At 37.6% G+C, this 24,541-nt stretch overlaps 1 protein-coding gene across 5 annotated transcripts in view; it reads right to left on the bottom strand.

Annotated features, from left to right (window-relative positions):
* Nucleotides 1-24,541, bottom strand: part of ldb2a (LIM domain binding 2a) — a 102,119-nt gene that overhangs the window by 56,453 nt on the left and 21,125 nt on the right. For all 5 annotated transcript variants that reach the window (XM_022202157.2, XM_022202156.2, XM_051954640.1 and 2 more), the window contains exon 2: nucleotides 15,509-15,611. In XM_022202157.2, the coding sequence (XP_022057849.1) occupies nucleotides 15,509-15,611 (103 nt within the window). The remainder of the gene's footprint in view (nucleotides 1-15,508; nucleotides 15,612-24,541) is intronic.

The following is a 24,541-nucleotide window of genomic DNA, read 5'->3' on the forward strand; positions in this document are numbered from 1 at the left end:
ACAATTGGGGCAAATCTATAAAACTGGAATTGATGTCTTTTACTCTTGAGTTCAAAGTCTTTTTTTAAGATACAAATGTAAAAAGAATAGAATAAGAACAGAGGAATAGAAAAACAAAATAAAGGGAAACTGTACATAACATGAACATATCTTTTTCCTCTTATCATCCCAATATATTAATGAGATCTGATAAGAGGTTGTCACCAACAAACAAACAAGGTGCTGCTGCCTCTTGTCATGGAAATCGAGCCACTTTTTCTGACTTTACAATGTGCCAGCTTGATCAGCCACACTCAAATCACCACGACACTGTGCGAGGCTGATGAATCTTTTTTCGGCCTAAGGAAACTTGCCTCCATGCTGCAATAAACATCCTTTCACTTTTTGCCTGATAATGTGAAGTAGCCGCCACCATGTTCACCTCACTCAACTCTAACTCAGACTGGTGTCATCCGATCTGATTGGCTGCACAAACCACACACAGAAAGGAGAGGAGGCCAGTTGCCAGAGAAAGACCGATAACAGGCTTATCACCAGGTGGAAAATAAACAGAAATAGTAAAACTCTTTCTGTTCTGCCACTACCTAACAATCATCCAGCCTGAGTTAATGTCTTAATTGCCACCGTGCAGCCATTGCAGCTATTAGACTTTGAATTAATTCCCTTAATTAGGGTTGCACGATATTGAGGAGGGAAAAAAAGCAAAAATGGAGCCATTGCAATATTTGGTTTATCTGCGATGTTTATTGCAATATATAACCTCATGACTTGAATAACTGGAAAGAATAAACCTTTCTAAAAAAATAACTGGAGTGGATTTGAAAAGGTGTGCATCAACATCAAACATAAAATTCATTGGAACCTTACTAATACGGCAAAACACTGCTTTGGATGGCGTTCAGATCGTTGTGGTGCTCATCTAAATGACTGCAACCTATTAGTTGTGTGTCTTGTATGCGTGTAACAATTGTAAAACACTGAGTACACAGAATGTGGTTTTGGTCAACATCATCCTTTCTGTAGCTGAACTATTTCTATGTGTTTCTTTGGGCAATCAATTCTATAGTTTCAGTGTTGTGCATCCGTTGAGACTGCATGTTAACGATCTTACAAATACAGTTAAAAAAATACCATCTATGCAAGAACTCAGTCACAGAAAACAGTTGAGAACAATCTCAGTTTTTGTATGAAGCAGTAAATGACATGTCAAATCACAATGTCGATGCTGAAACAATATATTCTGCATCCATTGTTTCATAGTACTGAATTTGCAGGTAAATGGCCAAATCAGTCAAAGCTCTCAGTCACAAGAACCGCATGAAGGATGACTTCACTGCTACTGTCAGGTGCCTATAAGAACACTGAGACACGTTCTGCCTCCTGGAATCCCTCCACATTACAAGTGGCCTAAAGGTCACCAAAAAGAAAGAAAATTCTCTGGCTGTTTTTGATACAAATTGAAGAATACCCAAACAGACCACTCAGGACCTTCAGAGCTTATCAGATTCATTCATGTACCAGAGTCGGTGCTTGTTAGCTCGCTAGCCTGTGGACATTACTCCTGATCTCTGCTGCCTGCTGACTCTGGAGAGACTGGCTGCTACAGTTTGGGTAAGTTACACAACTTTTGGTGACTGTTATTGCTAATACTTGTTTTGCATTTTGATTTAAACTTCTTGCTTTCATAATTCTTTGGCTGTATGGCGCTCACTCCATTTCTTTTTTAGGGGGGTGATGACAATATATAGCACATTGCTGCATTGTTTTACTTCTGATAGACACTCAGTATATGCTTTATATTACATATTTGATTCATTTTAAAGTCCAGATTCAGTGGATGATGAAAATTAACACCCAAATAACATCCTATGACTGGACAGACGTTGATTTGTCACAATGGTTACAAAGGTACCTTTAAATACCCAAACAGGAGTAAAGAACACACACAAAAACAACTAAAAATCGCTTCACTGTTCATATGTGCACCTGACCATTGTTCAAAAACAGACTTCACTGAGCCTGGTCTTTAAAAGATGCATGTAAATTCACTGCACCCCAGTAAAAATTTAGGTGATTGCTGAATTTCAATGTCTTTTAGTTGGCTTACAGTGTCTAAAAGGCAAAATGGACTATTTCACTTCTTAATAAGCGGCCCATCAGTGGGTCGGTCGTTACTTATGATGTGCATCCAAAAATTGTTCAAACACACAAAGTTAAAAAAAAAAAGTAGAAGAAGAAGAAGAAAAGTGGTTTGAAACTCAAGTGTAGAACCTTTATTGTAGGTCTGAAAGTTTTCAAAGAGGAAAGAAAAGGGAAAAAAGACCGCACTGCTAAGTAAAATGGGAGTGTTTGAATATTTGCTCATTATAATCATTATACAGATTTAATGTTGCAGCAAGTTGACACTATTACACAAAGAACAATAATCAGATTACGAAAATCTACTTGAGGGAAAACAACAGGTTAAGGGGCTAATTAGTCTTTAGTGTGATTTATCTTGATGGTTTAACTCATGTTTTACAAGTAATGTACAGAGACATAAACGTCTATGTTACAATGTCAAGTTTTGCAAATTGGTTTCTATTTTTTTTTTACTTTTTTAAAATAATTTGAGAATGTACACAACGCCTTCTACTTTCTATGTATATTAGCTGGTCGTAACCGCCTGCAGGCTAGGCACATTTGCATGCAGAACAAAATACGAAAAAAACACAGAACAAAATACCAAAAGGTGGCATTTCAGTTCAGTTTGTCTTTTTTGCTCTCTTTATGAAATACTCACTCTCAGTTAGACTCACTGTGTTGTGGTTTACATATGTTTCTGTTAAATTAAAATAATCTATTTCTAATCCAAATCCGATCGGTACATAGTAACTGCTGCTGCTCTAACATCAAACAATCCAGCAATATTTGTGTTTGTTGCTATGAGAAATAACATAAACCATCAGAGATAAAGGGGGCATGATGCATTAACCTAATTTATTCATTTCTATTTCTTATTGTTTTACAATTAAAGGCAACATTTACTCCTAGTTTACATGCTCCAAAAGTGGCTTTTTAATCAGTTGAGTAACACTGGCAGCATTCCTTTAGATTCTAAAGAAATCTATAACAACTGTGTGTGTCTTATTTTCCCTACAGGACGAGGCAGACATGCTTTCAGGAGAAAGCATTGTTGCAAGCGTGAGTGTTCAAAATCTCTGCAGGTGCAGGCAGAAGAGGGATCGTGGATCTGCGGGAGTGGGAGGTAATGGTCGGAAATCCTGCAGGAGCGGACAGAGCGCGGTTTCAAATAAAACAGTACTGCACGGACCTCTAGGTCAAAACGTACTGACGGAGACAGACAATAACGTTTTTGTGTTACAGCTGAATTAAATGAGCACCTCATACTGCCACACAGGCTCATCAAAACCTGTGTGCTGTAGGCTTCACAAAGCTTGTATTTACAGCTCTGCTGCCATTCAGACACTGCCCATATCCAAGGCCAGAGCACAAAGTTGTATAACACAGGGCTAGACACAAAACTTAGATCACCAAACAGTGGGAAAAAGCAATTAACTTATTTAATGGCAGCTTCAAGAACAGCAAGATGAACTCAACACCCTGCATGACCTCAGCAACCAGTATCTCTAAACCACTTCCATGTACACATAGAACAGACATTTTCTTTCAAGAAAGGCCAGGAATTATGACTACACATGCCCTGAGAATAAAATTCCAAGAATTTGACAAGGAGAGAAGGAGTGTTGTAACAGCATACTCACTGACTGATTAGTTGATAGACAGAAAATAATTACAACAATTTTGATAATCGTTTAATTATGTAAACAAACACCCATTGGTTCCTAAGATTTGGTCATGCGCCACATCTCAGTTTAATATTACTGTAAATGAGCTGTATATCAGAAAAAATGCAAATAACCTGAGGTCATCACCTTAGTCTCTATGAACCTTTTCCCATTTTATATAATGAAAAACAATTAATGAATGAAATATTTTCTGCAGCCTCAGGCTAAAGCTATTGTCAAGGACAAAAGCTGCCTTACTTCACATCAGATGTTTGTTATTCAGACCCAGCCAGCACTTACATTATTGGTAGTATTGCCTGCTCATATACATTAGAGAGATTTCTTCATCCTCACATTGCTTTCCTTGTGACTCACAGCTTGGTTCTCTCAGGGGTTCACTATCATTCAGTCGTCTTACTTTCTGCATCTCTCCCCTCATCCCTCTCTTTTTTTTAACTCATTTAAACACATATAAGCCGGTTTAGTACAAAGTCAGCTCTCAGACATTTAAAAATACTACCAGCATAGTTTACAATAGATGGCAGTATCGAACTATCCAGGAACAGAATAGACAGCAAAATGTTGAGGCTATATATATATATATGTTTAAATCTAGAATTTCTCTCCTTCCTCTCTTGCACTTTCTCTCTCTGTCTTTCTTTGTGGCCAATCCAGCGCTGTGGTTCCCAGGCTCGGCTCGACTGTCAATCAGCAGCAGCCTACATCTCAGCGCTGCAGCTGAGCCAGGGCCGCATCATCCCGCCTGCCAATCACCGCTCTACACCTTCAATCCATCCTATCCATCTCTGTGTAAAGCAGATTCGCACACCCCCACCCCACTCCATCTCCCCTCCTCCTTTCAAAACAACTGCCACCACAGAAGCACTGAGATCCCTTTAACTCTCAAGCCAACACACACACAGACACACAGACACACAGACACACACACACACACACACACACACAGACACACACACACACACACACACACACACACACACACACACACACACACACACACACACACACACACACACACTCACTAAGGCATGCACATGCACAGGCGAACATTCGCTGCCGCTCAAACAGCGATGACACAACAACAAAAAGATACAGAGGCACAGATACAAGCTTGAACACACACACTAACAAAGGCAGGGGACAACACTGGGCAATGAAACGATCTTGATAATTACCACAAAACAATCCTCATGAATAGAATTAAATGTATACTGTGATAATCAATATGCAAAAAAAAAGAAGACAGTGGTAATATTTTGGCCGTATCGCCCACCTCTGTCTGCAAACATCATTTTGATTATGTGCAGGGCCGGGACATAATGTGTTTAACACTGAGGACGACTTGTAAACATCATAAAGACGTGGTCTGGACTCTGACTGGCCATTAACATCATTATGTAATGATATACAAAGGGCACAGTGCATATCAATAACGTTACAGTGCAAGAAGGAAATAAACTTCATTACTTAGCACTGCTGTGATTCTTATTTCTCAACATTTCTGCATTATCATGTTTTTTGAATTCCTTAATTTAAAATAATGTAAAGCCAAAAGACTACATGTTGTGGGTACATGACAGGGGTAATTTTTACTGATGAAACCGCGGAGAATTTTCATGCAACCCTGCAGCTCTATGCAGCTTTTACTCGCTTTCATTATTTTCATTTTACGCCACATTTACTGTACAATGCAGTCAGTCCTGTTTCCAGCGGAGGGAGGCAGCTGGTTTCACCTAACAAGTCCCGAAAAACACACTGGATGCTACTTGACCAGCAGCAAACAGCAGCCAGGAAAAGCGAGCAGGGAGTTAGACAGTGGAGCATTTAACAACTAAACAGAAAGACAGTTTTCTCAGCAAATGGTGGAGACAAAAGAGGAGCTAAAAGAGGAATGAATGCTAATTATTGTATTATTTCTTCATCATTTTGCCGTGTAGTGATGGACTGCCTAGGCTGATAAAATTGGTGTAACAATATGTGTGGACATCTGTTGAAGTTAAGCAGCTGTTTCCAGCAGCTGTACTAAGGCTAATACAGTTTAAAAAAATAAAAACTTCATTATGTAGAGAAGGTGCACTCATGACTTAATTCAAAATCTTTAAGGCTGAAGTCAACTACGAGTCAAGTGGGGCAAGCTAAGTTACAGCTACTGAAGTTCTGTTGATAATAAAAAAAAAAATAAAATTATGGGTCTGTGTTGTATTAGGTAGATGTATCAAACACATTGGATTTAATCCAAATAACTTCTTCCAACAAAATCTGGAAGTTGTGCACCATTTTACTGTGTTTAGTGCTTTGGCTTTTTGCGAGCCAGTTGTTGATTAGCAGAAAAGTAGTGCAAAAAAATGCATTTACCTGACAAGTCTATTGATCAGGCTGTTACTGAAATCATAAGCAGTTTGAAATGGTTGTGGAAAAAACTCCACTGCATTTCATTCATAATTGGGATTAATAGAACTATTACTAATGTGGTTAACTACTGGTTAAGTGAGTTGGTTAAAGTTTGCGACCATTGTTACAGTAAGGTTTAACATCAGCAGCTTACAAATTCACTGAGACTGGTGTAAAACCTTTTTAATGAATATGCTTTGTAAAATGACTTATATAATGCAAGCAGCTGAAGAAATCTGACTACGCACAAGAAGCTGAGTAAACCTGAGGTGCTCATTATGATGTTGATGTTGTACAGAATTTGGTCTGAGAAAAGATGCAATTACTATCACACTTTCAACTGGATGTAATGTGTTTATCGATTGATAATTTATCGCTTTTAATTCATAGCACCAAGTGAGTTCCTTGTTAAGCTTACTTTACAGCAGAAGCAGTTTGGTTCATTCCTTCACACATATTAAAACAGTTTCCCCGTGTTTTCTTCCTCCTCATTATGTCCTCATGCTTGCTTAAAGATTATTAGCTGTGGTCATTTTATCGCTGCAATTATTGCGTGCTGCAATGCAAGAATAACTAGATGAATTGTAAATGCGTTGTGAATCACTTTTGCAGTTTGCCCTGAACCAGCCCACTAAACATGCAGAGTTTTCCATCTCTTGTTTGAACTACTTCTAAAATGAGCCTTGCTCTTTGATTGCATCATGGAGTGCAGCTTTCATCAGATGCCTCATAGATTGCAGAGCCAGACAAGGTACTGGGGCGAATGTTAAGGCCATGGCAATTGAGAGTATAATTAGATAGAGTTTCTGAATATTCGTGTACTGTAGAAAACAATAATTGGCCTGTACCGATGGAGAAATATTTTACACATATGCTGGGGTACACAAATAACCCAAGCGCCAAAACACCCTCGGTCCAAAGATGTGATGTGATGCCAACAAGTACATATTAAAAATATTAACTTTTATCAAAGCAATATACTGTCATGGCAATTCAAGACTTTATTAAGTTTTATTTCCAATGATGCCGTAAAATATAATGACATATCTGAGACTGCAAATTCTCACTGCTCACATTTAGTGCTCTTCAGATCTTTGCAAGAACAAGGCGAGGCAAGAAATAATGCAGTCTGTCTGGGTAAGCTGCTTATGTCGTCTTCTGTCATGGTTATTGTTACTGATACATGTAGATTACAATTAGCGGCAACAGACGATCTGGTAAGGTTTGCTTTTCATTAGTGACAAAGGGTGGGAAAGTATTCAGGCAGTCTTGCAGCCACATGTTCTGGCACTTCAAACTGTCAAACCTCTGCCTTTTCACCAGGAAACACACCGTCATTTGAAGGTTTTCTAAGTCAGTGTGTGGATGACCGGTAGACAACAAAACTTCAAGGTGAATTTGAGGATTCTTTAGCCACAACAGTCGATGAAAATTACCCTGCACTTGATCTTGATGTTGCAATTGGTTATCATTTTTAGTATCAATTATTCTCTTGATCATTCTGAAAAATGTCAGAAAGTAGTTAAAACTGCCGATCACAGCTTTGCAAAACCCAGATGGGCGTCTTTAAATTGCTTGCTTGAATTGCAGGCAACAGACCAATACCAAATGTAGTGTGTTGACAATAAAATAAATAAATAAAAAATAATCCTCACATCTGAAAAACTGGAACAACTAACACTTGGAAGAAAAACACAATGAATGAGCAACAAAGAAAACACTGTTTGGATGTTAAATTCTATCTGAGGTATGTTAGCAGGCACACTAATGTTAAGGCGCCACAATTTCTGAATAACAAAACGAAATAAAAGCTGATGTTGTTTCCCTTCCTAATAAAGAATCAGTCTAAGATATTTTGATAAATCCATTAATTTCCAATGTGGAAAACATCGTAAAAAAATGCCTATAGAGCTGAAGGTGATATTACAAGAAATGTGGCAAATTTAGAGAGGTTTGAGAAGTTAGTAAATGTAAATGCTGTGTTACATTTAGGGTAGAACTAATGGTGATTTTCCTATAACTCTGCAGCTTCATTTTTAACTAACTGTTATGTGGTTGTATGTGTCCATCACATGATGGTTGCAGTTTCTTCACAAGAATGGATACATGGGCAGCCCAAAAAAATAATGACTCCATCCACAGCTGTCATCGGCCTATTATAATCTCCCTGAACATGAGATACAGACTCTAAAGAATTATTTTGTCCTACCACCAGTCCCAACCCCCAAGATATTACATTTACAAGCCTATAAAAGAGAGGCAGGCAAGTGCAAATGACTAAATATTATAACTGACAAACTGAAGACTCATTTCCTATAGATTGAATACTTAGACAATAACTGTTTTAAACTCAGTAAAAGGTCAGAACTGATTTCAGAATTAAGGATAAGGTGACAGGAAGCACAGAGACAGAGGGGGCTCATGGAGTATACAGACAAATATCATTTGTCCTCAATTAACACACAGGCATTTCCAATATGAGCGATTTCCTCGGAGAAACCACGACAAACAGCAGCTGGAGACGAGCTGCAAAACACCTAAACACAGGTCCTTGCAGTAAAAAAAAAAAAAAAAAAAAAGATTAGGTAAATTAGCTTTTCTAATTTTTCCTCTGCTGAACATTATGAAATTAGAGCACCTCAGAATGGAGAGAAATGATTGTTTCCTTGTAATTATTGTATAAGCTGTTGTATGACTCAAATAAATATGATTCAATTTCAACAAGGATTTGAGGGCATTTATACCTCCATACATTCTACAGAAAACATCTCTGCAGAATAATAAACATATTCAGATGGTTTTAATGGAATAATACATATGCACTGTAATGAAAATAACATTACATATAACTGTATGTGCTTATCAAAGCTTAAGCGGTTTAATAAAACACAAATATAAAGACTTGCCCTTTTCATTTGCTTAGTATATTTGATCTTGAAAGATACACATATTCTGTCTTCATTGCAGAAATGCCATGAGAAAATGATAAGCACAAATCTATTACACCACTTCAGCCTAAGGATTCATCCATACTGCTGCAAACTTAAAAATCTATTGTTCAGAAGAGATGCTGTTGTTCCACTGCAAAATGTTACAACCTTTTGTTTTACTGTGCCTTTTGCAATGTGCATGCATGGCCCCTCCAACCACTGCTAACCACTTTCCACTTCCCACACCCTCCTCTCTCTGCTGGTCAGTGATGTTCTGACCTGCGTGACAATAACTACATGCTGTATATCCACGTTGCTCAAAGAGCTGGAAGCTGGGAGATTATTTTAGAGTAAGATCACAAGCGGTCACATTTACATTTTGTATGTTAGGCAGTTAGCCGATGCTCTTGTGCAGAGTGACTAACAATGAGCACAACAGCAGAATGAGCTTAAATTTCTGAACTGCCAACAGTGAAATCAAAAGGCACAGCATGAAGAATGTCAAAAACTTGCAGATAACAGAGTAGACAGAAATTCCTGTGCCACAAGGATGATTCTGCAGAATAGGAAAGGTGAAGATTAAAGCATCAAGGAGAGAAGATTTCTTGATTTGTGCATTTAAATCACGCAACTGAAAGATACCTGCTTGCACTATTCATATTTACATGTATTGTTGTTTTCTGTGTGTTCCGTTGCTCACCGTGGTCAAATTCTATAGATATATAATTTTTAATGCATGTGTCTTCTCAACTGATGGACACATACGTCAGATGAGAATTACTTTTAATTTCAGCTTTAAAGCTGCCAAAGGTAAATTTTTGTTTTACATTTTAGGAACTGAGTCTTTCCCATCTGCTCTTCATTTTTTGGTATTGAATTCAAACTACATTATTAAGAGTATGCACTGTGGTTTGTTTAAAAATAAGAGAAAAAGTAGCAACAGCAGTGCTCTGCCAGACTAGACAAGATTCAAGATTCAAGACGTTTATTTGTCACAAACACAATTATAAATAGCATAATGCGCAGTGAAATGCATTATGCACCTGTTCCAAAACCCTAACAATAAGAATAAAATAATAAGAATAACAATATTGTTTATTTAAAAGTAAACAGAATTGATTGATAAACAAAAAAATTAAGCTGTTCATAGGCCCTTCCTTAATGTAACCATGCATGAGTAAGGTTTGGCATCGTGAACTAGTTCTAACGTAGAGCCTGTTCCAGAAGTCTAATTCAATACGAATCAACAGGGAAGTTTATTTTTGATTCTGCTTATTGGTTACTAAACAAATTTGCCTCATGCTAGGCTATCCATCTGCAACAATAGTCATATATAAGTTGAATGCCGTGTGTGTTCCATCTCCAAATAGTTTATCCCTAACATTGTCCTCTGATAACCGACTCAGTCGTTGCTAAGTTGCTTAATTAGCAGGTGAACAGCACACATTGTTTGATTGTCTCGAAATAATCCCTTAACCTTAGCAAATGCTGATGCAAAATGCTTTACAAGGACACGATTAGACTCTGCCATTGTCCCCAGAAAACAGCCCACCGTCGCTACGGTGATGAAAACTTTATCTAGCTTTGTGTTTCACCTGCTAACATTTATTCGTGGGACTCTTTATTCCTCTTTTGTGACAGCGAACACAACGCACAGACTTTCAATAACTCTGATGCCTACCTCACATCACTGTGACTAAAGTAACTTCACTACCCTTTTGGCAACACATTTCTGGGAGTTCTCTCATGCACCAGCAGAGACTTACTACAAACACAGCATCTAGTCTGCAGCACCACCACCCATGTAGGGAATGTGCCGTCAGACTATGAATTTGCTAACCTCACTTGTCAATAAAACAGTAATTTTATTAATTAGTCTAATAAAGTGTTGATAAACAGTGACAGAAAGTACTAAGATCCTTTACCTTAATAAATGTACTAATACCATGCTGTAAAAGTATGAAAGTGCAATCAGGAAAATGTGCTGTGACATTAAAAGTAAAAGTAGTGTACGCAGAAAAATATCTCCTTTGTCTGTTATATTCTAATATTTTATATTAAATCATTAGATTAATATCACCCGTGCATTAGGTGACAGCAGGATTTTCGATTAACTAATCTGCCCTTTAAATATTCAGAATTAGCACAGTCAAAATAGGCATTAGAATCATTAGAATACAAACAATACCCAACCCTACACATGACTGTACAGCAAAGAATTTGAGAAACACTGAGTAAGTTCTCTGACTCAAAATGTTTCACTAAAAACTTTTAAGTTACCTTGAGCAAGACACTAACATCCTCTTACTTGCTGAATCACTGTAAGTAGCTCAGAAGCTGTAACTAAAAATATAACAACGCTAAGCAGGGTGCAAAAATAATTAACGGGATACACATGACAAGGGCTATATGAGACACTGTTTTATCCTATATCCAGTGTATAGCTGGTAATACAAAGGCTGCTGTAAAGACTCAACAACAAGCGCCTTCAGATTCTGTTTTCTTTGGAGTCAGATCTGTTGCCTGGTACAGATGAGACTGGTGGATTTTTCCTGGATGATGTGTTTGTGTGTGTGTGCGCATGTGTGCAACTTAGCGCACCTGAATGTGAATCGAGGAAGGCTTGCAACTGACGGTGAGTCATCATCGCCATGGTGTTAAGCCTCCGGTTCCCGAGGGAACAGGGTTACCGTCTCTATACCACTGGGGATTTTTATTTTTACATTTGAAAAGCAAACCGGGGCCCGGCTAACAACAATCCTCCACTGCCTGTCTCCTCTGTCTCTCTCTCTCTCACTCTTTCCTCCTCCTCCATGACTGAGCTGCATTACACACAAACACACTACACACACACACACACACACACACACACACACACACACACACACACACACACACACACACACACACACACACACACACACACACACACACACACACATCTACTCATTTCAGAGTGCCTTATCTATGTCTGTGTGATATTCAATATGTTTCAGATATCAAAACACAAACCTATGCAGATGAGATGGAGAGCACAATATCACAAACTCAGTACCAGCCTCTGCTCCGTCATTTGCTCCTGAAAATCACACACCAAAACCAAAGTCATGGTGTTTCTTGAGCTCAACGTGTACATAAACAACTGCTGAGAAATCTAAACCGAACCTTGGAAATATGTTTAGAAATCCTTTCTGTAAAATATGAAAAAAAATTAAGGAGAGACTATGAGTCATTCTGCCTGGAAATTAGAGCACAGCATTTTGGGAAAGATGCTCATTTGCTTCCTTTATGACAGTTAGAAGAGATGTTCGATAGCACTCTCATGTCTCTCTCTGTGCATTAAGTGCGCCTCCAGAGCCAGCAGCCAGTTGGTTTTGCTAAGCATAAGGACAGGAAGCAGCAGAAAGCAGCTAGCCAGGCTCTGTACAAAGTTTAAAACAAAAAGATGCCTACTATCTTCTATGGCCGATTTACACTTTGCATTTCCTGTTTAATCCAAAAATCATAATTAATAAAAACAGCAATATTTGGTTGTAGCTGTAACTAAAGTAGTACTGCAACTAGTGATTTTTTTGAATATCAATTTCTACCCACTGCCAGAAAATTGTGAAAAATGCCTCTTTTAACTACCCAAAGACCAAAGTGACAAATTAAGTTGTTACTGTTTTGTTTTGGCCAGCAGTCCAAAATCCAAATATATTCATTTCATTGTCATGTATGACAGAGAAAAATAACAAATTGTCATTTCTGAAAAGTGAAAAACAACAAATATTTTACACAATTTCCCTAAAACATCCCAAAATTGATTGCCTGTAAATAGAGGTGCAACAGAGACTAATCAGCGTTTGAGAAACTAATCTCTGCAGATCGAACTGGTGCTATTTCTATGTCCTGGGAAGAAATAGAAAGCGAATGAAAAACAGAGAACCAGCAAGGCTGGTTATCTCTAAAGTTATGTTCCTACCAACATCTCCAAAGCATAACTGCCAACCATTTGTTGTCTTGCGGAAACTTAAGTGATGTAGCTACTTCTTGATGAAGGGGTTTAACCAGGATAATTTTACTGGTTCCCATGAAGTGACTGTTTGGAATAAATAAACTCACTATTTTATTAAATGAAAGTGCCAAGTATTTAACAGAGGAAAAGCTACCTATTTCACCTGCTTACAGTCTTCACACAGCTTCATTCTGTAATAGTTAAACTTTTAGTTAACAGCTGACTGATTTCCTTTACAGGAATGAGACGTAATCAGCTCAGTTTACAGCAAGAACCATGGTGCCATTTTTCCTCACTGTTAATTCACATTTCAAAGTTTATTTCAATGATATTCTCAATATTCTCTAAACAAGGGAGTCTCCTTGATAAGCTGAGGATATTATGGGTTGCGTTATGGCCAATAGTTTTAATTCTTATTAAAAATCATGTTTTATTCTTTCGTCTTGGTGTAGTAGTGGGCTCTAAATACTGCAGTACTCACTGTCTTCCAAGGATATCGCTGTAGAAAAGAAGCCATTGAAAGAAAGCCGTAAGAAACAACTGATTTCAACCTTGAAATGTTTTACCATGTTTCTATGAACTGCATTTATTTGGTTTAAACTCACTGTTAGAACCAGGTACTTTAAAATAGATGCATTAGAGATTCATGTTGATCCAGGCCTTGAGGTGCACAAACCCTCAGAACAGTAAATAACACTCAACGTGACTCCTTAAACTTACCAATTCTACTGGAAATAAAACATTTCCACTACAGATGTGTTATCAAGTTTTACATTTTTCTAGGCATAAAGTGGGATGCTGTCATAAAGCACCACCACAATGATCTTCTACAAAAACAGATTTTCGTGTCTCAATACAGATGCACCCGGTAATCTGCCTATTTTCAATACTGTGGCGTATACTTACATGTTTATTTAAAAAGTGCAACCCACAATAGACGCCTGTGATGAAATTTTCAGAAAGAGGTTACCAGTAGTTACGTGTGATGTTGCACCAATGTTCAGCAATCACATGCACAGAAAAAGCTATTGTTAGAAGAGAGAGAGAGAGAGAGAGAGATACACCAATTTTCTCACTGACAGTGCCTCAGTTGAGCAGAATGCGGGAATGGTTGACTCAGTGGCACAAATCTTTACTGCAAAAGTCTCACTCTCTTACTCAACAAGTTCACACATTTTTTTCAGAGAGGTATTATAAAGGCCTTTTGGAAAATGTAGGAAATCAATAACATAACTGGGAGAAGACATGGCAGGTTAAAGCAAAGTGGGAAAACCGCGTTTTATTTTTTCATTTTAGCACAAAGTCAGTCTCAGAAAAGATGAACACCACAGACTGAGGTGTCTTAGCATCAGAAAGTGGGTTTTTTCAGTTAAGCATAATGGCAAGCTGTGCTTCACAGATACTAATAAACATGCCTTGACTCTTACTGGGACATCAACATGCGTATAAGTGGCCCCATGTTAGCAACAAAATGACAGTTTAAGCCCCTTTCAGGAAGAGAAAGTCAATGGGTCAATTAACTGCATGAATGCAAGTTAAAAATTGAAATTCAAAGATTTAGATAAACCTTTTGAGTTGCAAATGTATTTTAATGGTTTGGGTTGACATAATATTGTTGGTAATTCCTTGAATTTAATACTGTGTGTAATTTAAATTCATATTTCTAAATTAGTTGATCGAAACTAAACCCAAGTTGAGGTAACTCAGTGATTTTGGCTTGATAACTCAATTTTTGCCTCAAACTACTAACAATGTAACTTTTAAAATTTGCAAACTTAATTTATGTTCCTAATTACAGAAATCAAGTATAAAACACAGAAGAATTTCTTTAAAATAATGCAAACATACAATCTGAAACAACTTAATTTTTAATAGTACTCTACTTAACCCTGTGATGCACCACATGGGTCAAGATACACCCATTTTCCATTGAATATGGGTCACTTTTGACCCAAGTTGTGCATCAAAGAGTTAAAGATTTGTGCTTATGTTACCTATCATTAAGTAATGTAAAAAAAAAAAAAAAAAAAAAAAAACCTTTGAAGAGGAAAAGCTAATTCATCTCCCTTTATGTAGTTGGTTGAAAATAATTTCATTAGTTGTCTGAACTTAAAAAAAAGGAAACTGGAAACATTTAATATGAAAACTACATTCATGTCCAGTGCATCAGAGCACTGCACGACCTGAATGAAAGTGAAAAAAAAAACTTCTGATGTTTGTAAAAACTGAAATGTTCAAACTTGATGCATGCTTCTTGAAATTCATCCACTACTTTCACTTGCAATGGCTTCATACATTTAAGTAATGAATAACCATAAGAAAATAATTGGGTGTTTTGAAAAGATTAAACAAATGAGATAACTGCAATATTCTTTTCTTACTGTATCTCTTTGGTCCATCTTCGAGGCAGAACGAGAGTGTGAGAGTGGCGTCCTCTTCGAAAAACTCTGTAGCGAAAGCATCCCACCACAAACTGTCACTTTCCTGTCAGACAAACACACAAACAGAGAGACAAATGTCATTACACCGCTTTCTTTGTAAACAACACTGTTAGTTCATCAGCATCTGATGCACCACATACAGGTATTGTCATTCAAATGGACCATGGGATGTTTCGGTTTGGTATGAAATTCTTCATTTCTCTTGTACTATTTAATAACCTGGTGGATATCCTGTATCCAGCTTGTTCCTCTTGTGCTATTGCATTTTTCTTTTTACATAAATACAACATCGATGTATTCTGATAAGACAAAGATATTGTGACCATGCCTGCTTCTGCATGAGACCAGATTAAAAAAAGGGAACATTGTTCCTTTAATATATGAAGTTTTATTACCTTTATTGTATTAAAATGAAAATTTAAATCTTAAATTTATATGAAAACTGCTTCAACAATCAAGTATAAACAGTGAAACCGACAAAAAAAAAAAAGACATTACAGTGTGGACAAATCACAACAAATAAGTAAAATTAAACAAACAAATTAATAAAACTTAAGAAAATAACTCCATAAAACTAGGTTTGGTGAGGTGTTTTAAAAGAGGATGCTCTCTTTTGGCCCTAAGAGTTTGATGCATGTTGATGTAAAGCCACAGTCTGGTAACACACTTTACTTAAGCCTGGACTTTAGGAGAGCCCTGCCTGAGGCTTCTACAAGGCTGAATTACAACCTGGGTCCAACTGCTTTATAAATCACTGCTCTTTGTTCCTTTCACAGCAGGTCAGGACAATTTTAGCCCATACGTTTAAATATGGTGGTTATTATTTCCTTTCAAGTATCAAAAAACAAATGTAAGTGATTTGCTTAACCTGTGAAAAACATTTGCACAAAAGGAGAGGCGACAGTATTATGAGTAGAAATAATAGTAGAGGTAGAGTATGAGCTCTATAGTAACAGTGCCATTAGCGGTAGCAGCAATAATAATAATTACACAGGAGGTGTATTAATAGTAGCAGTAGCAGTAGAGGTGTTGACAAGGGTAGCAGTAGGTTTAACACCAGCGCTAGTAGTAGCAATACGTGACAGAAGCAGTGGTCGTCTTCTCACAGCTGGAACAGCAACTCTGTGAGGAAACATGATCATGCAAATCTTTTTGCCCTGAAATTACTCCTCTAAAAGCTGTTTGCTCTCTTCCCCCTCTTCACAAAAACCCCTGATAATGTTAGCAGGGCAACTCTCCCCCACCCCTCCACCCACCGACGTTTTAACTGATGCTAATTTCCTCTGACACGTTGTGACAGATCACCACGTTTCATTCTCCGCCGGGCTGCGGGATGGCAAGCACTTCCCAGATGTTGACAATTAGCGTTGTCACCATTGAGCAGCGTCAAGCCTACTAAGCGCTGACCGGAGCGCCCCGCAGGTCACCACGTCTCATACACGTTGGGCCTGATGCGAAGAGGAAGACATGTGGTGTGGAGGACCTGGACGTAACCCTCAGCCAAGCGGGACATTCATAAGTGATCATGAGTTAGTTGGGAGCTCTTCTGGATGGTGAACTAATAAACTGAACTGCAGATTACACATTGAACTCAATAAAATGCATATGACAGTTATTTGACTGTGCAATTATGAGGCATTTTGGAAAACTTTACACTCAAGGAAAGCTCAAGTAAAGACAGACTGTTTTTAATTCCTCTGAATACATCTGATTCATGCCACAAAACACTACCTCTGTAGCCTAGCCGTGCTAGACAACCCATGGCAACGAATTTAATTCTCTGCCAGGGTCGGTCTAGTTACCCTCCATAAGGCTCGAGGTTGGATGCTCCTAAAACTGGCCGGAAGAATCACCATGAAGTGTAGAGTCAGAAGGTGGGCATAACTAAGTGACAACAGAGGCGCGATGATTCTGACAGAAACAACCGGCGCACAATAAACAGTTATCTTTCGACTCGGCTTTGGCCACAGCCCTTAAAGATTTGAAGCTAAAATTCAACTTGAAAGATAAACAAAGGACGGCACTGAAGTGTTTCATCGAGAAGAAAGACGTATTTGGACTTATGCCGACGGGATATGGCAAATCCTTAATATACCAGTTGGCTCCGCTGGTTGGGAAGCTAATGGGACTTAGCAACAATCCGGCGCACTAGAAACTACGTCAGCCTATTCGTTGCGTTGATTGGTTGTATACCTACCCAATTGCTGCAGAGTGATTTGAAAGACAACCTTTTAGCCCGCCTCCCTCCCTGTCGAGCGTTCCTAGACCCTTGTGTCTTAAGAGCTGGGTCTAGCGCGGCTAGGCTACTACCTCTGTCAATTTAAGTATGACTAAGTTTAATTGTTTATGAAATTTTCAAAAATTGGAGCATCAATTCTGTTGAAAAAAGCAGCCTCCTCAACAGATAATGCTGGAAAGTAGAATGAGATGTGTACGTCTATCCATAAATAACGTTGTGACTTCCTTTTTAACGAATCATTTAATTATTTGATCCAAAAAAGAGTGGACAATTTCTCTGAGCTCAAGATGACATTTTCCAATTGCGTGTTGACACAAATGCACTGTTGTAAGCTAAAAGCAACAATTATATGGCTTTGTTGTTTTATGAATTATGTGCAAAAATAGGGGGGAAAAATTACATTGTCTGAAAACAAAAGCATTCAATAAGTTGGGGCCATTCAGTGTTTCGTCTTTGAGGATAATGCTACGATTGAAACACCGATAGAAAATGCATTATTGTTGAAAATGTCATCATAAAATGGTAGCAGTGACAGATACTTTAGCATGAAAATGTTAACTTGTAATCATTTCTTCTCCCACTGGTTTAAAAAGAGTGAGTGTCTGCACCCAAACAGTAAAGAAGTACATCACTGACCCTCACTGTAAAGCATAAAACAGACATTTATATGAAATATATATGAAACCAAGCCGGGATTTTCCGTGTGCATCTCTGGAATATGGGAGCGTGTGTGCTACAGCAGCAAATCTTCCCTTTAACATAAAAACAATCTTTGCATGGAAATTTCTAATTGAAATGGAAAATTCAGCACTGACCAGCTGTCCACTTGGAATGAACTGCATGAGCCTCTGTGTGTGTGTTTGACGGACTGAGTCACACTGTGAGAATCAGCAGGTGTGAACAGCCAGCATGTGTGTGGTGTCATGTCAATACAGCTATTTCAGAAACACAGACGGAGAAGAGTGACACGCCAGGACAAAACAGATAGAGAGAGAGAGAGAGGGAGACACAGAGAGACGGAGACCGACTTTGGTGCTACTCAGCATTCAGATTGAGTTCAACCCATAATCCAGTACCATGAGGGGGCGGGCACTCCTGGGATTGACAGTCAAGTGAAGGGTGAACAAGATGCTCACTCTCTACACTCACACAGCGGCTCTCACTCACCATGCTCTGCGCAGGCAATTTCTGCACTGGTACTACTTTTAATAAAACTAAAAATTAATGGCATAACCCAGAGATCAAACAGCTCTTGTGATAAATAGACACTACAGGATAATGTATTTGATATTAAAGGATAACGCCGCATTCCTGTCTTATAGTGTTCAGGTCATAAAGCTGGTTGTGTAAGGGTTAAAATATTAGGCATTGACAATCGTGCATTATCCATTTAATTATGTGCAACTTGCAAACACACAGATGGTACTTTTGAGAAATTCGGCATGATATGAATGTGTTCAAAGGCTCCCTTTTTATTATTTGCCTTATTTGATATTTGATTGTTTATGTACTTTGCAACTTTTGGTTTAAAACAGTGCTGTACAAATACATTAAATAGCTGTTATCTGTCCTTCTTACTGCATTATCAATAGATAAAAACTAAAAATCAACAATATCTACAGGTCAAAAAACAACTAGCTTTAGGTTATTTTCAATAGACGCTGGTGATGTGAATCTATAAGCTGATGCCCGATGCTCCAAAAACACGATAAGTCAATCATTCATGTTTTTATCTGACTATTTCCATCCTATATCGCTCTCCCAACAATGTCCAGATGTTCCATTGTGTCAGAAAGATGTAAGAGAAACATATTATTGTCATTACACAGTTCCAATCCTAACCTTTAAGATTGTCAACGAGTGCTTGAACAACATCTCAATGGTAGCATGGCAACAGCGAAGTTAACCGCGCTTGGCGTTTTAAGTTTGTCGCTCAGAGCTCAGATCGTGCACAAAGCATTACCCCATGGGCACACTGAAACACAAAATAGACCATTCTGTTTATATGATGCTTTTTTGTTGAAGTTTGTACTGGCATTTTACACAGAAATGGTTCATATAGTGTCTATATGTTTCTAAATCAAACTACCAGTAGACAGAAAAGGCCTACTTTGGATCAAACTTCCACGATAGGGTCTTTATCATCCTGTTTATCCCCATTTATTAGCCAATACCAAGGCAGCAACTTTACCCCTTACAGACTCTGCTGTAGTCTGTAGATGTTAACTTACCCATATTACACAAACTGGGTAAAAGACTCGAAGTTTCACAATGCTGTGCTGGGTCCAAAAACAGCAGACACAGCAATCCGAAAATGAAATCTCACTGTCTTCTTTTGCTAGAACCTGTGCACTGCAGATATAGCAAGTAAACAGAAATATCCAGCAGCACATCACCTTTACCAACACAGAACATGCTCAGTATAACTACTGCATTAGTCCTTTGCACAATCTTAACTTTTTTTGTTGCTCTGTCTGTGCCACTCAGCTCGAAGCCAGAAGATGCAAATATTAAAAAGATCTCTAACATATGACTGAATCTTTCTAAGAGTCTAAATAATTTCCATAAACAGCTGAGCACAGTAATTATAATGCATTTGTGTTGGGTTTGAAATCTCAGATTAGCAGCACATTTAGTGTACTGAATGTCAGGCAGCAGGACTGTGTATGTGTTAGTCACTCAAAATAAACTACAGAAGAACTGTGTTCATCAGAAGGAAGGGAATGTCACCCACTACAGCGGTGTAGCTCATTTATATTACAGCGTCCGTGGCTGAATGATGGTCCAGCTCTTTTAACTGATGGTTCACAAAAGCTTCAGTGATGAATAAAACACGGCGGATCCGTAGCTCAATGAGCACACCCATAATCTCCCCATAATGCTCCAGCACAGTCTGTAAGATCTTGTATGAGTCAGCAAATGCTTCCCTTATGGAAGCTAGAAGTGGGAAATGTTTGATGATATACTTTGCTTTAAAATAAAACATGTCAGAGCTGCCTCTTTATTATCAGCGAGATGGCTTCTGAATTGCAGCGACTTAAAACTGTGATTAAGCTAACTGAAAATAAAGTTATAGTAGCTAGCATTAGCTAAATCACACGAAACGCAGCTTTAGCTCAGGGCTGCCAATCTTTGTTGAGTGTTTTGTTGATGTTGGTTTATAAATGTTTTTTGACACTCTGCCCCAAAGATTAAAACCTTCTACATCTCACAAGCTGCAACAATTTACACATTATCAACTATCTTTCGGACTAAACTAAGATAAAACGTGAAAAACTGCCTGATTCCTGCATCATGAATGTAAATCTTCTTGGTTTTTATTACAATAAACTGAATATATTTGGGTTAGACTTTTATAAACCAAAACAAGAAATGAATTACTGGAGAAAACAATCAACAGATTAATAGACAAAGGAAATGTGTTTTCCAACATATATGGCTGAATTACTCCATTACAAGATACATACGATTTAAATTCAATTTTATTTATAAAACGCCAATTACAGGTCAAATTGTCTCAAGACGCTTTATTTTTATATTTTTTGTCATATTTAAAATATGACAAAGTAAGAAATTTAAACCTCTTAACTAATCCAATTTTTTATTTGGTTTATTAGAGACTAATGGACAATTAAAATAACTTTCTCCACTAAAACTAATAAACATGAGGTCAAATAGAAGGAACAGTTTTAAATCCTGCAGTCCCACGACGACAAGAATAAAGTTTGTCAACAAAAACTAAATCTGCTGGTGGATTCCATTAAAGTCCAAATAAATGATAATAATAAAGTGTGATACTAAAGGTTTGTGGTGCTAAAAATCTCAAAGTAAAGATATCAAGTTGAACATCTGGATGGAGGCTGATAAAAGTTGACCTCCCTTCATTTCTCTGGATTTTAGGGATGCTGGTTAAAGACCTGCTCTTCTCGTCGTCTTCCTTCAAGTCGCTGTAAAAACTCACTCCATCCTCACCGACTTCAACACCTCTTCATGACAAGTTCTTCTGCCTCTGACCTGGTGGAAACTCCAGAAACTCGGGAAAACGCGTCGAGACTCGAGGAACTCGTGGAGACTTGAAAAACTGGTCGGGCGGGGGAAGGTGTGGTGGGTGGTGGGGGAGTAGAGGGGGGAGGCCGCCACCCACCTCCCCTCCTACTCTTCACCCAGACTCCACCTTGGCTCCACCCAGACTCCACCCATGTGGTCATTTTATTAGGAACAGAAAATACGATGTCAAAGAGACGACGAATTTATTTCACTTTATCTGATCTGTAGCTCAGTAAGTTAAGCGTTTGCCTACGGAGCTGCTGGTTCAAGACCTGACCCTTCTCAAATTTTTTGAAAAACTTAGACAAAGAAAGAAAAATGCCAGTGGTGGGTCTCAAACCTGCTACCTTCTACTTGGTAGTCTCTCTTCTTACCCCCTGAGCTACTCACTCAGACACTAATTCTTCTGTTTTTTGCGCATTTATCTTCTATTTTTTGTCATTTTCAAGTTTTTTTTAACTCGAGTCTCGTCTCGACCGTTTTTTTTTCAGGAGGTTGGACTTCAGCCTTTGTGCTGGAAGGTTGAACCCTCAGTTCCAAGATGTTCCAAAGCTTCGAGACCTCCTGAGTCCTCAGGACCTGAACTTTTACACAATCTGAGGGCTGAAAATTTCCAAGTCCCACAGTAGATCTCTGTAAGTTTGAACCTTTCGACAGTCTGAGGACTGAAATCTTAAAAGTTCTTGAGTAGTACTCTGTTAGTTTGAACCTTTAAATAATCTGAGGACTGAAGTTTTAAAAGTTTTTCAGTACCTCTCTGTTAGTTTGAACTTTGTGGTTAACAGAAGCCTTAAAACTTGTGACCATGAGTCTTGATTTCACATTTAGACCATCCATCTGAGTTCTTCTCAGACCTTCACCTGTGGGTTCTTTAGAAATCCTGAACAAACTTTGATTATCGTCACTGAACAGTAAAGTTTGTGGAGATCAGAAGGTAACATTAGTTTGATCGATGCCTTTAACTACTAGTAGACTTTAGCTGGACAGCAGTTTTCTGAAATAAGCTCTTAGTAAATCTGTCCACAGTCAAACCAAGAAAACAGAAAGAGGAAATGTTTGAAGAAACAACTTGATGTTTTCATTTCAGACTAGAAAACGCTTTAAGACCTTTATCCGTTTTGCTCTTTTTGATTGTCTCTTCTGTTTAATTTGATCTTCTAAAGTCTAACTGGTGTCTTTTAAATGTTTTGTCTTTAGTTTGATTCTTCTTAAATGTTTAGTTTTGCTCTTTTCTCACTTTTTATTCTTTTCTAATGTCTGATTTGATTTTGAAATGTTTTGTCTTTTTAATGTTTAATTGTTGTTTTTTCAAATGTTTTATCAGCTCATTTGAAAAATTTCCTTTTCTTTCCCACGGTTTGATTTTTAAATCGAATCTGTAAGAATTTTCTTTTTCATTGTATTAAAAACCTTTTATAGTTTAATTTCCATTTTAAATGCTTCATTGAATTTTCTGTTTATTTCCTATTTAAAGTTTTGTCTTTTGCAATTTAATTTTCTTATTTAATTTAATTTTGTCTTTTTAAAAGTTTATTAATCTAATTATGTTTTGTATTTTTAAATGTTTAATATTCTTCTTAACTGTCTTTTTTCAACATTCATCTGAAACATTTCATCTTGAATGTTTAATATTTTTGTTGAAAAAATGTTGCTTAATTTCATAATTACATGTTTTGTATCTTCTGTTTAATTATCTAGTTAAATATTTCTGTTTAATATAATTTGTTTTGAATGTTTAATTTAAAAAAATGTTATTGTATTAAATGTTTTGTCTTTTGATTTGTTTTTAATGTAGTTTATTTCTTTAATCTTTTTTCTATCAAGATTTTAACCAACCTTAAAAATGAAACAAACTCTTAAATCACAATGAAAATACTTCTGTTGTCACAATCATGAGTTAGTCAGTTATTCAGTTTATCAATTCAGCTTTGTTTAGAACCTTTCACACAGATGACAAAACTACACAAGCAAAGAAAAAAATATACTAAAACTATGATTAAAACTCAAAAATATTTTTTTAAAAAAAGATTAAATATGGTAAAATATGTTGTGTCCAGGAGATGGAGGGAGTTTATTGAAGTCTTCTTGGGCTCACATGGCAAATCATTTAAAATAGAAACTTGATATTCAGTCTAAGGAAACTGAGGGAGACCGAAGAACCAACAATATCTCCCGTTTTCTCCTTTAATGAGTAGATTCTTCTGGTGCTTTCAGACCAAAGAATTACAGACTCTTCACAACCTGCTCAAACTCTTTGTACAGGACCTCACCACACGGGTCAAGGAGGTTTCCTTCTCATTTCTACTCTGAAGCGCACCTTCTACTGCTCAAACTGCTCACAAATGTTTCTGCTGCTCTAAAGTCTGGTCTCCAGAACTTCCTAAAAACTCTCAAAGTCTCTTCTGTTGCAGGTTGCTTTGCAGAACTGTTACAGAAAACCTCACCAAACCACATGGAGGGGCCTCAAGATAGTCGTCCAAATGAAACCGTACAAAAACCAAACTAGCACAACCCAAACGCTAAAGTCTCCTGCAGCCTACCAGAGAACCTCTTTAAACAGAATCAGGACAGGAACTATTACCTTCTGGACAACCAACGTTGGTTCACAAACAAGAATACAGAATGTGTCTGACCAAAAACCTCTAAAGACTCACTACAGCCAAGATAAAGACACAACTCAGCTGCAC

This window comes from Acanthochromis polyacanthus, chromosome 10, assembly GCF_021347895.1.
Source record: "Acanthochromis polyacanthus isolate Apoly-LR-REF ecotype Palm Island chromosome 10, KAUST_Apoly_ChrSc, whole genome shotgun sequence".
In the NCBI taxonomy this organism is placed as follows: Eukaryota; Metazoa; Chordata; class Actinopteri; family Pomacentridae; genus Acanthochromis; species Acanthochromis polyacanthus.